Source organism: Prionailurus viverrinus, chromosome D1 (assembly GCF_022837055.1).
Source record: "Prionailurus viverrinus isolate Anna chromosome D1, UM_Priviv_1.0, whole genome shotgun sequence".
Lineage (NCBI taxonomy): Eukaryota > Metazoa > Chordata > Mammalia > Carnivora > Felidae > Prionailurus > Prionailurus viverrinus.
In genome coordinates, this window is record NC_062570.1 from 17,802,755 (window position 1) to 17,815,574 (window position 12,820).

Sequence of the window (12,820 nt, forward strand, 5' to 3'; positions counted from 1 at the left end):
CAGGAGTCTTGGACTCCCAGGGAACAACCAAGAACCACAGAAAGAGGAGAGTTTCCCAAGCGAAAATGCAAGCCAACATCTCCCGGGGGACTTTCAGCCCTGTTCACCTGAGATGAGTTACTTGCCTGCCCCATTCTACCACTGGAAATATATTTTTAGGATCTTTTCATGAGCAACATGTTCGCTGCCAACCCTTTATAGATCAGTTACAAAACAGAAACTCTCCTTACTGCTAGGAGAAGTGTAGAGGGGGGGGGGGGGGGAGAAAGAAAAAAAAAATCCTGCCTGTAATTGAAGGCAGGTTGGGAGATGTTCATGCTTTGAAATTCTCCTTCTTGTGAAATGTTTATGAAACACTTTCCACAAACGAGTTATGCAACCAGGACAACAGCTTTGATCGTTTTCATCGCCAGTGATCTGTTCATTAGTGTGGGGCTGCTTCCCCGAGAGAGAGAACCATGTGAAAATGTCATGGGTGGGGCTAAGGAGGAGTACCCCAGCACCCTCGTGCCCCATCACATGACCCCAAAACATGGTTCATAAGGAGGTCCGTGGGTCTATCTGGGCCAGAACGCCACCTTTTCCATCACCTACGGTCTATGCTGTCTCCCACCCCTGGGAAGTTGGTAGTATTGTTTTGTAGAAAGGGAACCGGGGGGAAATCAGAGGGTCATTCCCTTAAGGGACTTGGCCAGTGTCTTGTTATGTAACTTTATCCCCATCTCTAAAACTCTCTGGGCCTCCATGAGATGGGAAGGCAAATACTTGTCCCCACACCCCTGGCTGGGAGTGTGAAGCCGAGTAAGGAACGTATGAAGGCTTCCAGCCCCTCAGAGGGGGCTCTCTCCTCGCGGAATGAGGCTACTGCTTTCTCAAGCAGGTGATGTCAGGGAGTTCATTGGGATTAGAAAAGATAATCACCCATGATGACTTTTTACCTCCCTGGTCACTGCCCAAGACTCAGTGTAATACCTGTACACAGCACAGTGGGTGGAGAAAATCCTGAGCGAACAAACCTTGTCTAACAGATGGACGGGACGGTCAGTGGCTATGACAGGGCCGAGCCCTCTGGGTGGCCCGTGTCCCCAGGGCTTAGTCCATCCCAAGCAGGGCCTGCAGAGATATCCCTTTGCGTGAGAAGAACCACCAAAGGGACTCTGGAGACAGTCTTCATGATTCCAGGCAGGCTGTGGGTTTGATTGGGTTTTCACAAGTACGGGGGGGAAAGTGGATTTTCGTCCAATTTGCCTCCGGTTCTCACATTAGAAGTCAATGGGATTCCAACAGAAGTCTCTCTATCTCGTCTTCCAGATCCACAGCCAACACCCAGTTGCCTGGAAAGGCTCCAATCTTTTCCATTCGACAGCAGTGAAAGGGATTTTTTTGATTTGGGAAGGACTTTGTTTCTTAATTTCTTAGTTTCTTCACCCGTGAACTCTTAAGAGAATTGCCGAAGGAGGCTGTTAAGAGCCGCTAACGTATCTTCCTCCCTTCCTCTCTTTCTGAGACCCACCCACCAAAGCAGAGACTTCTAGAATCTGTCACCGACAAAGAAATCTCCTTTACTGTCTTTCAACCTGGTTTGTATAGGACTCTCTTCCTTGGGGGGTTACTGTCAGCAGCTCGCACCCATAGGCTAGTGAAATATGAGAAATGAAAGGGTGAAACGCCGCCGAAGCAAAAAGTCACAACAATGACACACGGGGCTGTCAGAACGCCCCAGACGAACACCCAGAGGAATTTCCTGCTATCGGTCGCTTCGTTTTTAGAACTGGGAGGTCAGCTGTGCCCCTCAACGAGTTTGGAGGGCAATTGATCCGGGAAGCAGATGAAAGGGTGAGTTTTCTTTTATGATGGCGCTGGTTTCTGAAATTAAGTGTTGCAGGAAGACCTGGCAGTGATTCTAACAGATAGCACCCAGGTTGGAGGCAAAGCACATGTTTTCAAGCTCTGTCATAGCTGCACCTTCTTATCTCCATTGCGCATAATGAGTCTATAAAGGAACCCTGCCACTTGCCTCCGAGCTGGAGCCCCGCCAAGCTGCCCGCGGTGGTTCTACCCAGCGTGGCTTTGGCTCCAGTTTTCCATGTTCTCCCTCTGTCCCCTTTCCTCCATCCTGCCTCACCTATCCCCGCACTGGGAGAGGGATGCACCGGGGCAGGAGCGGGGGAGGGGGGGATCTACAAAGGAGACGTGGCCCCCAAAAGGCTTTGCTTAACTAAAATCTCTTCGAACAAACCTTAAGGGTGGTGGTGGTGGTGGTGGTGGTTTTAAATAAGTAGTTGTATCATCTATTTCTGGCTTTTTAAAAACCTGCTAACAAATGTTTCCCCAGAATCGAGGATGTGAAAACTCTTAATTTCTAGGGGAAGAAAGTAGGACACCAGAGCTTCTTAGACGGAGATGCCAAGCATGGGTGGGAAGAACCGAGGGACCCTGGGGCTAGCGATTGGGGCCGTCTTGGCAATCCCTCCCGGCTGGCCGTGTCTTTAGAGTTTTCACAAAGTCTCAACCCTCTGCCCCCACTGTCCTACTTCCTGTCTCTCTCCCTTCCTCTTCTCTGCTTCCAGTGCCCCAGAATAAGTCTCCTTAGGTGAGAGAAGAGAGGAATGATTTGTAAAGACTGTCCCTGAAAGAAGCATCCTCTTCCCAACTTTGGTGGCACCAGCCCTTGTTGGTGCCCTTTTAGGTCTGCTTTAGAACACCGCAGCAACCTGGGCTAGCCAAGTCTGCCAAACGCACTATGGAACTGGAACTTGTGATTCCATTTTAGGACTGGGAGAGAGAAGAATCCCATAGAATCATCAAACAGATGGAGAAACTGAGTCTCGTACAGGCTAAATGATTGCTCAGGGTTACGTAGTAAGTTCAAGTCGGGGTGAGGACTTAGACACAAGGTCTAGCTCCCTGTTCAACGTTTTCCTGACTGTATCCCCCTGGAGTCTATGGAGAAATGGGTTCTGTTTGTGTCTTTTAGGTAATTAACTTGCATTAATTCCCATTATGTGCAAGGTACCATATTTAGGACATTAGCTCTTTCCTCGGTCTCTGATATCACTCAGTAGGATCTGCCTAGCTCACCAACCAAAGGGAGTTCTTTCTTTAGTGATCTAAAGATTCATTTCACAACAATGAAGCATAAATGTAGCCATTGGTCTGAACGTTTTACTTGGATTAAGTTAATACAGGAGTGATTCCAGGATGTCTGTGACATCCCCAGTGTAGACCAAGAAAATGCTTTAAGCCAGGACATCTATGGCCAAGAATTTCCATCAGAGGGTCTCCCTAATGTCTTTTAAAAGGTATAGTCTAGATCCTATGCTCTTTGTCATATTATATGAATTCAGAGTCACTTGGCTTCCCCTGCCCCAGTGGACTTCCTGAAAAGCTGCAAGAGCATAGTTCTCTGGATGGGCCCAAATAGTGCACCCATCCAGCCCTGCCCTTGGACACCCGAGAGCCCCACAGGTGGGTGATTGGTGCTGTCATCCAAGAGTGGTGGAGAGAGGCTAGAGAGGTTTCAGAAGCCATCACAGCCCCCTCAGGCTGCCCCTGCAGTAGTGACTATGAGGGAGATGTGTCCCCACCTGTAGGGAGACCGGCAAAGACTATCATCAGAGCCGCATGGGTGCAGAGGGCTGACTGCAGAGGCAGCTCACCACGCAGAAGATAGATAACTGTGGAAAACAAGGGGAAGAGAGAGGGGAAGCTGGCTCCCAGACTTTGGGATTTTGTGGACCAGGAAAATAAACAAACAGTATGGGGAAGACTGGTAAAGGGTTGCCTTTTTTTTTTTTTTTCCACTTTGCAAGGTGGGGAGTTTTTAAAATACCATTTAGAAAATTTTTTTTTATGTTTATTTAGTTTTGAGAGAGAGAGAGAGAAAGAGAAACAGCATGAGCGGGGGGAGGGGGGCAGAGAAGGAGGGAGACACAGAACCCGAACCAGGCTCCAGGCTGTGAGCTGTCAGCACAGAGCCCGACATGGGGGTCAAACCACAAGTGGTGAGTTGAAGTTGGTCGCTTAACCCACTGAGCCATCCAGGTGCCCCTTAAAATACCATTTAGAATCAGCATCATGTCACAAAAGAAATTCTAACCTCTCCCCCCAAGAAAAAAGGAAGAACGCCATCTCCAAATTTAAAAGAAAGGTTTCAAGTCCCTGCAATATCCTTTTTTTCCCGTTTCAACGAGGAAGCGCGTAAACTGCACCGTGGGCCTGCACAGCCCACAGAATGTGCTGAGGAACCATGGATCTCTGTGAACCACCCCCCTGCAGACTCTGACTCCCGAGTGCCATTTCCCTGTCTCTTACCAGCTGCCCTGGGCTGAGGTGCACACACAGGCAGGCACATCAAGCCCCAGCCCTGTAGGTACTGTAGGCACGGAGCTAGCTCCTTACTCTCGGGGCTCGTCACTAATCCGCCATGACCTTCTCGATGTTTCTGTTTCTGCCCGCCTGGGGAGGCCCCGCACTGATGCTCTCCTGCCTCCACTTACACAGATTAAAACTGAGGACCTCAGTGACTCCTTGCAGCAGACCCTCTCGCATCGGCCATGTCACCTGAGTCAAGGACCTGCCATGATGTCTGGAAACCAAATGTCTGGGGTAAATGCCAGCCTGATGCCGGGGAGCCCTGATAGTCTCAGTGGGCCGGGGAGTTGAAGTCAAGCCTTCTCCAAAATGCTTGACCTCTAGACCTGGCTCTCGGTGAATTCGTGGTCCGAAAAGCCCCCTGTAGGGAGTGTGACCGAGGGATTCAGGCCTGGGGTGGAGGTGGGAGTCCATAGGGGAAGCCCGGCTGCCTCTACCTGTCTGGGACCAAAAGGAGCCGGCCTGGCCAGAACAATGGACCTAGCGGCTGTGGAGCTGGCCCCCATTTCAGGGGGCCCTATTGCGACAACCATGGCTACAGATATAGAGCATTTCTGTCTCCAGCGAGCCCACTCTCCTCCCTCGAGGTTTTGCACCAAAGCCAAAGTAGAACAGAGTGTCGTGCGGGGAAGAGGAGGCACCCTGAAACAGTAACAGCAAACGTCAGAGAGGGCGGATGTCCATGCGGCGAGCCCCTCTCTTGGTCTGGATCACCTGGGGAAGAAATGCCACCCCTTCCCTGGAAATACTTAAGACCGGAACGTGTGCCCATTCCTTCACTTCCTCATTCAGCAGGGGTTTACCACCTCTTCGTGTACAGACCTAAGCACAGCCCTCGGGGGGCACAGAGCCCTGAGGATCTCGATCCCCCACGTACCGGAACTGTCTCCCTTTTGAGGGCTGGTGGGAGGAGCCCAGGGGCAGTGGCCTTTCTGCTTCATCAGATCGGTTGTGTTAAGAAATAATAACTTGCTCCTCCTTCCAGGAAAGGCTCAGGCGCAGGAAATGGCCAAGACGTGGCTTTTAGCACAGTCGAGTGGCATGAGATTAAAGAAACAGAGTCAGACGATCGGGATTTCATGTCATTTCTAGGGTAAACCTCTGAGAGCCGGGTAACACTGAGCCTGTGCCTTCGACGTTTACCGTCTACTTGGGAGACAAGACTGACACGCACGCAAGTTAAATAACAAGGCAAAGTTTAAGTACACTAGGCTGAGAGGCACTGCTTGGCTGAGTGCAGGAGCTGTAACAATGCCAGCATTAATGGAATCGCTACTACGTGCCAGGCAGTTGAGCTACACAGAGGCATAAGGCAAGGTCACTGCCAACAAACTCTCAGAGTCTGGAGCCCCACGGGACAGACGGGCAGCAGGCAGATGGAGCCGGCACCCCCAGCGTGTAAATTCGGCGATGTATGTGTCTCCCCATGTGCAGGACATGACCTCCCTCCATCCGCTCCAGCAGCTCGTGCTGGTTCCTGGCCACCTCCAGTCCGTATCCCAGTTCCTGCTATCCCAGACCCAATCTGGGCAACAAGGTAAGAACTCGGGCGTTTTCCACATCGATCAAGTCCAGCAAAGTGCTGCTGCGGCTTGCTGGATAAAGGAGCCCAAGTGTGGGGCATGGGTGAGTGGCTCACTCCTCTGGCATTGAGACCCGGCGAAGGGAGCCTGGCATTGCCCCCGCCAGGCTGAGAGTCCTCGGCTTTTCCCTCTCATCTTCCTCAACTTCACGGCCAGTAGAGACTGAGGTGCAAGGTGGCAAGGAGCTGGGGGCGGAGGGGAGCACAGGAAGGAAGAGTTCCCTGGGACATGGAGTGCAGACAAGTCCCAGTTCCTTGGAAATCTTTCAGGACTGATTCAGACTTTCACCTCCAGGAAGCCGGCCTTGACTCTGCTTGCGTAGAGCAGCAGCGCCACCCTCAGGCGGGAGAAGGGGTTTTCAGGTTTTCTTTGGCACGGAAATTACTACCAGAGACTGGCTCCTGGGCCAAGAGCAAACAGATTAGAATATTCATGATAATAGCTGGTATTTCTTGAACGTGATTTGCCAGGAGCCCTGATGAGTGGTTTTCCTGGCATTTTTCAAAATAACCTTGTGTGGTAGATAGTCATAGTGTGTCTCTGGTGACATAAGAAAAGTCTGGAAGTTTGCCCGAAACCTGTGTTCCTGGCCATTGACCTGCACTGCCTGCCCACCGCCCCCCTCTCTCTGGTCTTCACTGACGAGGGCCAAAGTGACAGAGGAAGTAGGAGTTTGCCACCTGTGTACAAATCCCAGGTAGAGGCTTTGGAAACCCAGAATCCAAACAACATGCAACTCTGCCTTCCATCCCTAACACCTGCCTAAATTACAGTCCCTACCCCTAGGTTCTGAGGCATCTCAGAGTATTTTTATGATGATGACTGAGAACATACTTGAGCCTTTAAGTACTCGTTTTAGCTAAACAACATATATCACATTCCTAGGTAACAGCTAATTCCCTTCTGTTTTAAAAGATAGTGACGTGAGGGGCGCCTGGATGGCTCAGTCGGTTAAGTGTCCGACTTCGGCCTAGGTCACCATCTTCTTGTTCCTGAGTTCAAGCCCTGCGTCGAGCTCTGTGCTGACAGCTAGGAGCCTGGAGCCTGCTTCAGATTCTCTCTCGCTCTCTCTCTCTCTCTCTCTCTCTCCCTCCCTCCCTCTCTGCCCCCTCCCGCTTGTGCTTTGTCTCTCAAAAAATATAAACATTAGAAAAAATTTTTATTTATTTTATTTTATTTTTTATTTTTTTAACGTTTATTTATTTTTGAGACAGAGAGAGACAGAGCATGAACGGGGGAGGGTCAGAGAGAGAGAAAGACACGAATCTGAAACAGGCTCCAGGCTCTGAGCGGTCAGCACAGAGCCTGATGCGGGGCTCGAACTCACAGACCGCGAGATCATGCCCTGAGCCGAAGTCGGACGTTCGACCGACTGAGCCACCCAGGCGCCCCTAGAAAAAAAATTTCAAAGACAGTGATGTGAAAATGGCCCATAGGTAGACATATAACCAGTGAGGTCAGTGTATGATGCAGGGCAAAATAAACAAACAAAAAATTTTCTGAGGGCAGAAAACTCATTGGTTAAAAAAAATTCTTGGGGCGCCTGGGTGGCGCAGTCGGTTAAGCGTCCGACTTCAGCCAGGTCACGATCTCGCGGTCCGTGAGTTCGAGCCCCGCGTCGGGCTCTGGGCTGATGGCTCAGAGCCTGGAGCCTGTTTCCGATTCTGTGTCTCCCTCTCTCTCTGCCCCTCCCCCGTTCATGCTCTGTCTCTCTCTGTCCCCAAAATAAATAAACGTTAAAAAAAAAAATTTTTTTTTTAAAAATTCTTTTTTTTTTTTTTTTAAATCACTTACTGGCTGTGTGTCCTTGGGAAACTTCACCTAACCTCTCTGAATAAAAACGGAGCAAAATAAAATAAAATGGAAAAACAGTGAGAAATAGCAAAATAGTAAAATTCTACCTCACGAGGTTATTGAGGGCTATTCCAAATAATGCATATAAAAAGGCTTCGTGTATTTCAAAACGCAGTATAAATGTTAGATTACTATTAGCATTTAAGCCTCTGACTCCTGGCTCGGAGCTCCTTATGAGAGATTTTTGTTTACTTTAATAAGGAAAAATTAAGCCCTGACTTTTATAGACTGAGGAGCGTAAAGGTCAGCTTCCACAGATGCCGTACATCAGTGACCTGGAGCCTCTTAGGGACCCCAGAGACCCCAAGGTTCTGGTCTGTGCTGAGTGGTTGGGGTGACCCGGCCCGTTGTTCTGGTAGCTCAGTGGCTTCATTCCCGCAGCGACAGTGAGAGCTCCTGGCTGAGGACCTTCCTAGAGGGAGGCCACTCTCATGACCACCAGTCAGGCAGAGCCCTTCATGGGCCGTTTTCCTGGAGAGGGAAGGAGAAAGCGGTCCTCAGTACAATGAGCAGGTGGAGGCCATACCACCAGACAGAGTTTCCAGAGGCTTGGCCCCTGGTCTTCCCTTCTCTCTCAGCTCTTCCTCCCAAGTAGAAAATGTCCTTGTTCTGCCAAGAGCCTCTGGCCAGCCATGTGCCGCCGTTTGGGGCTCTCTGGCCCCATCTATGTGGCCTGGCATATTTGCAGATTTGCCCAGGTTTTTGTGGCTGTCTGCAGGCAAAATGGAGCTCCCCGGCCCTCCGTTCCAGCTGCTTTTCCTTCCCTGTTGGATTTCTTCAGCCTGCTTAGCAGCTCCCAGAGCAGGCTGGCCTTGACCGCCTTAGCCCGTGCAGCACCATTCCAGGCAGGCGGGCGGGCAAGCCGGAGGACTGGTTTGCGGATGGCTGTTTACCTGCTTATCCGTGTCTCGTTCGCCTCCACCTGCGTGTGGCAATGCCTGGCAGTCCCGTGGGGGCCCTCTTTGCACAGGGCTCGGGGTGGGTTGAGGGACCTGACGAGGTAGCAGGGGGTGGGGACGGTTATCTCGGTCCCGAAGCTGTGGAGCGTGTCCTTCAGACGGCCTGGATTTTATTTTGTTTGTTCCTTTGTCCCTCCCCTTCCACTCAGGTCTGCAGCCAAATCTTCTCCCCTTTCCGCAGCAACAGAGCTCTCTCCTCCTCCCGCAGACCGGGCCTGGCCTGGCGTCCCAGGTAAACAACCACATTCTTCCTGTCTCCCCCTGAGAATGCCTCAGCTCTGGACAGAGCTGCTCACCGGTGTTCCCCCACCCCCTCGATGCTGCACTTACACCTCTGGGAAGAGGGGCTAGCGAGGGATTATCCCTGTTCACACACGAGGAATCCAAGCCACGGCCGGGAGAAACGATCGAACCCGCATCGCCAACAGCCCCAGGACTGGAGCCCAGAGATCTCAGCTCCCAGGCCGTCCCGCTCAGCAGCGCGGGTCCTCCACACCAGCCCTGGTTTCGCTCACTCCTCTTAGGACCATGCAGGTCCTAAGGAGGGCTGACTTTCAGGGATGCCACGGCGACCGCCAGCCCTGCCCGGGTCCTCTCAAGCCCCAAGGAAGAGACCAGAGTCCCCACCAGGCCACAGTCTCTCACCTCTGGGTCCCTGTCAAGACCCACTATCCTCGACCACCTCCTGCAGTGAACTTGTGTGGGTCAGGAGGTCCGAGACCAGCGCGAGGGGCTGTTAACAGAACTGCTGTGTTGCCACACGGTACCTGTTTGCCAATTACAAGGAGGCACCTCTTCCTCTGGCTGGACGTGGCCTCATTCTAGGTGTGTGGCTCGCTAAGAGCAGCAGGAGCTGTCTGGTAGGTGCCTCTCCTCCCCTCATCTGGGTGCCCCCGTGCACAGCTGCAGGAGATGGCTCTGCAGAGACAGGTTACAGGGCCCCACTGGCCCTTCTGTGCGCGAAGATCCCCACGGATCACTAAGGGTCCTGACTCTAGAGGGCTAGAGTGTCCACTGAAGACATCAGGAAGGGGAGAGGGTGCCATCTAGTGGCTAATAGGAAGGGGGCCACCGGAATCCTAAACTCACTCTCTCCTGGGGACTCCGAATGTCATCGTAGACTTACATCTGGAAGAGATCTTATAGAGGCCTGAGATCAACTCTCATATCTTACGACATGAGAATCCAAGAGGCTGTTCAGGAGGCTATTAAGATGGTCCAGGGCAGTGGTAATGAGGGACTTGCTCAGGGTTGTGGCAATAAGGGTAGAGAGGAAGGGCAAACGAGGACCTGTTTGGGGAAGACGAACGAATGCAATTTGGCCTCTCGTTGGATATGAGAGGAAGGGAGAAGAAGGTCTAGCAAAGAGCTCAAGAAGTATTTGTTAAAGAACAAAGGAATCGATGAGAAGGAAGTCTCAAAGAGAGCTGAAGATTTCCACCCCCATCCTGCAAAACAGGACCAAACCCATAAGGCTCCAAATCATTCTGTCCTAAAAGATCCTTTGCCAGGGTCCTCTCACCTTCCTCATCCTGAGGCTGCCTATCTGAATTGTAAATCTGCAGGTCTCGGAAGAGAGAAGGAGGAAAGTTCACCTTAGTCTAGGAAAACGGTAAACTGGGAAGGAGAAAGACAAGGGCGGGTATAGGCAGTGCTGTCCACGTGGGCAGTGGCACCTGGACGGGACGCAATGCCTGTAGCCCTCGGTCTGGGTTCCAGAGCTTGTGCCATCGTGGATGTCTTCAGGAGGGGGATTCAATCCAACCCCAAAAGGGCGCCACATGAACTCTAGGTTTTAGAGCCCATTTTTCTATGAAAATGAACTAAAGGAAGACTATCTCCTGACAACATTAAATGAGATCAACGTATATGTAGCTAGCACGGGAATACCTTTGATTTAGAAACAAAAAACACAGGACGCTTTCCCTGCTCAGTCGGTGGAACGTGCGACTCTTGATCTCGGGGGTCACGAGTTCAAGCCCCACATTGGGTGTAGGGATTACTGAAAAATTAAATAAATAAACTTAAAACAAAAACAAAACAAAACGAAACACACCCAAACAACACTCTCATGAAAGAAAATGATGGGTTCGAAAGTAAAATGGCAGTCATAAGGGTTTAAATTTTTCTGGAAGGTCTATTAATATAACAAGTCTCGGATGTCCTCTGTTATCTTCAGTTAATACCTGTTAAACACCTCAGTTACTTTGCTTTGTGGAAAAGAACAGGCAAGGCAAACAACCTTTTCCTTGTCCCGTTCTGAGATTTGCTTTTGGAATCTTAGTAAACAACCCCGCTGGCTCCTTTTATGGCGGAAAATTGAAAGAAGGAAGTTACCTGCCCGGAGTCAAACAATGAGTCATAGACTAAAACCCAAGAAGGCCACCTCCCCGTCCTGCAGTCCTGTGTCTGCCCCAGCTATTCTAGCTATTTACTATCCCTTGGTAGAAACCCAAATTTTCACTTCCACGCCCCTGAAAAAAATAGGAATCAAGCGCGCCCAGACATCTGTCGCCTTCTAAGCACACAATAGAAAGTGCCGTTTTTTTTTTAATTTTTTTTCAACGTTTATTTATTTTTGGGACAGAGAGAGACAGAGCATGAACAGGGGAGGGGCAGAGAGAGAGGGAGACACAGAATCGGAAACAGGTTCCAGGCTCTGAGCCATCAGCCCAGAGCCTGACGCGGGGCTTGAACTCCCGGACCGCGAGATCGTGACCTGGCTGAAGTCCGACGCTTAACCGACTGCGCCACCCAGGCGCCCCAGAAAGTGCCATTTGATCTGTGCCATTGTGGATCTGTTTGGCATGTGTTCCCTTTTAGGCAATTGGGCGCCCCGGGCTGCCGGGATCTTCTTTAGACCCCCATCTGGAAGCGTCCCCACATCTCCCAGCACCGAAGCATCTACCCAGCTCTGGAGGGGCTGATGAGCCCAGTGACCTGGAAGAGCTGGAGAAGTTTGCCAAGACCTTCAAGCAGAGGCGCATTAAGCTGGGTTTCACACAGGTTTGGTTTGAGGGGAGCTAGAAGGGATCGGGTTGAGCGAGCGGAGACGGGGCTTCCCGAGTGTACATTTGAGGAGCGGCCGGACGTTCAATGTGTTTGGGGCAAGCCCACGTGTCCCTGTGTTCCCTGAGAACAGGGCACAGTTTCTATTGGTAAGGGAACTGGGGGACACTGCTGGGAAACGGGTGGGAGGAATGAGAGCCAGACAAGGGGTTGGGCGTATGGGCACGGCCCACTCCGAGTCCGGGGAGGGAAATGAACCAAAGTCTCCCTCTTAGAGGGAAAAAACCTGGAAAGGAGTCACGGTCACGGGTGGGTGCTTGAAGGTTCTGTCCGTGCATGATGGGCGCCAGGATGGTGGGGAACGTGGACGAAGAAGAGAAGGAGCCCGTCCCTCCGGCTTCTCCCTCTCGGTCCCCACATGCAGGGAGATGTGGGGCTGGCGATGGGAAAACTGTACGGTAATGACTTCAGCCAGACCACCATCTCGCGATTCGAGGCCCTCAATCTGAGCTTCAAGAACATGTGCAAGCTCAAGCCACTGCTGGAGAAATGGTTGCACGATGCAGGTAGGCATCCGGGACTCAAGGGTGGACGGTGCCCCAGAGGATTCTGCAGGGAAGGGGCTGGTGACTTGTCTGAGTTGAGGCTTTAGGCGGTCAGTGTGTAAGACCCCTTCTCCTCCTGGGCCTGGAACCACCTGAGAAATAAGATACAGGAGACAGACAAGGGGAGAGGGAAATGTCCGCTTCGTTGCTGAGAGGGCCCCTTGAAAGAAATGGCTTCAGGTCTGTGGCCATGAAGACTTGGCCCCCTTCCCTTGTCCACCCTACGGCCACCCAGCCACCTGGGGACGGCTCACCAGAGACAAAGTTTGGGTCTGCAAACTTACTCACCTTGCGCCCTGGACCCCTTCTAGGTTGGGAAGATAGGGGAATGGGTTCTCTAGGATCTCCTGGGGGAGCCGGGAAGGCAAGAGTCACAACACAAGCCCTCTGTCTGGCTAACCTTGAGCAGGTCTCCAGAGGGCAGGGAGTCACCGTG

General features: G+C 51.6%; 1 protein-coding gene across 1 annotated transcript in view; it reads left to right on the top strand.

The window, feature by feature from the left end:
* Window positions 1–12,820, top strand: part of POU2F3 (POU class 2 homeobox 3) — a 72,216-nt gene that overhangs the window by 47,589 nt on the left and 11,807 nt on the right. The window contains exons 4-8 of the mRNA XM_047877769.1: window positions 4,504–4,608; window positions 5,809–5,911; window positions 8,920–9,002; window positions 11,594–11,776; window positions 12,204–12,345. Coding sequence (XP_047733725.1) covers window positions 4,504–4,608; window positions 5,809–5,911; window positions 8,920–9,002; window positions 11,594–11,776; window positions 12,204–12,345 — 616 coding nt within the window. The remainder of the gene's footprint in view (window positions 1–4,503; window positions 4,609–5,808; window positions 5,912–8,919; window positions 9,003–11,593; window positions 11,777–12,203; window positions 12,346–12,820) is intronic.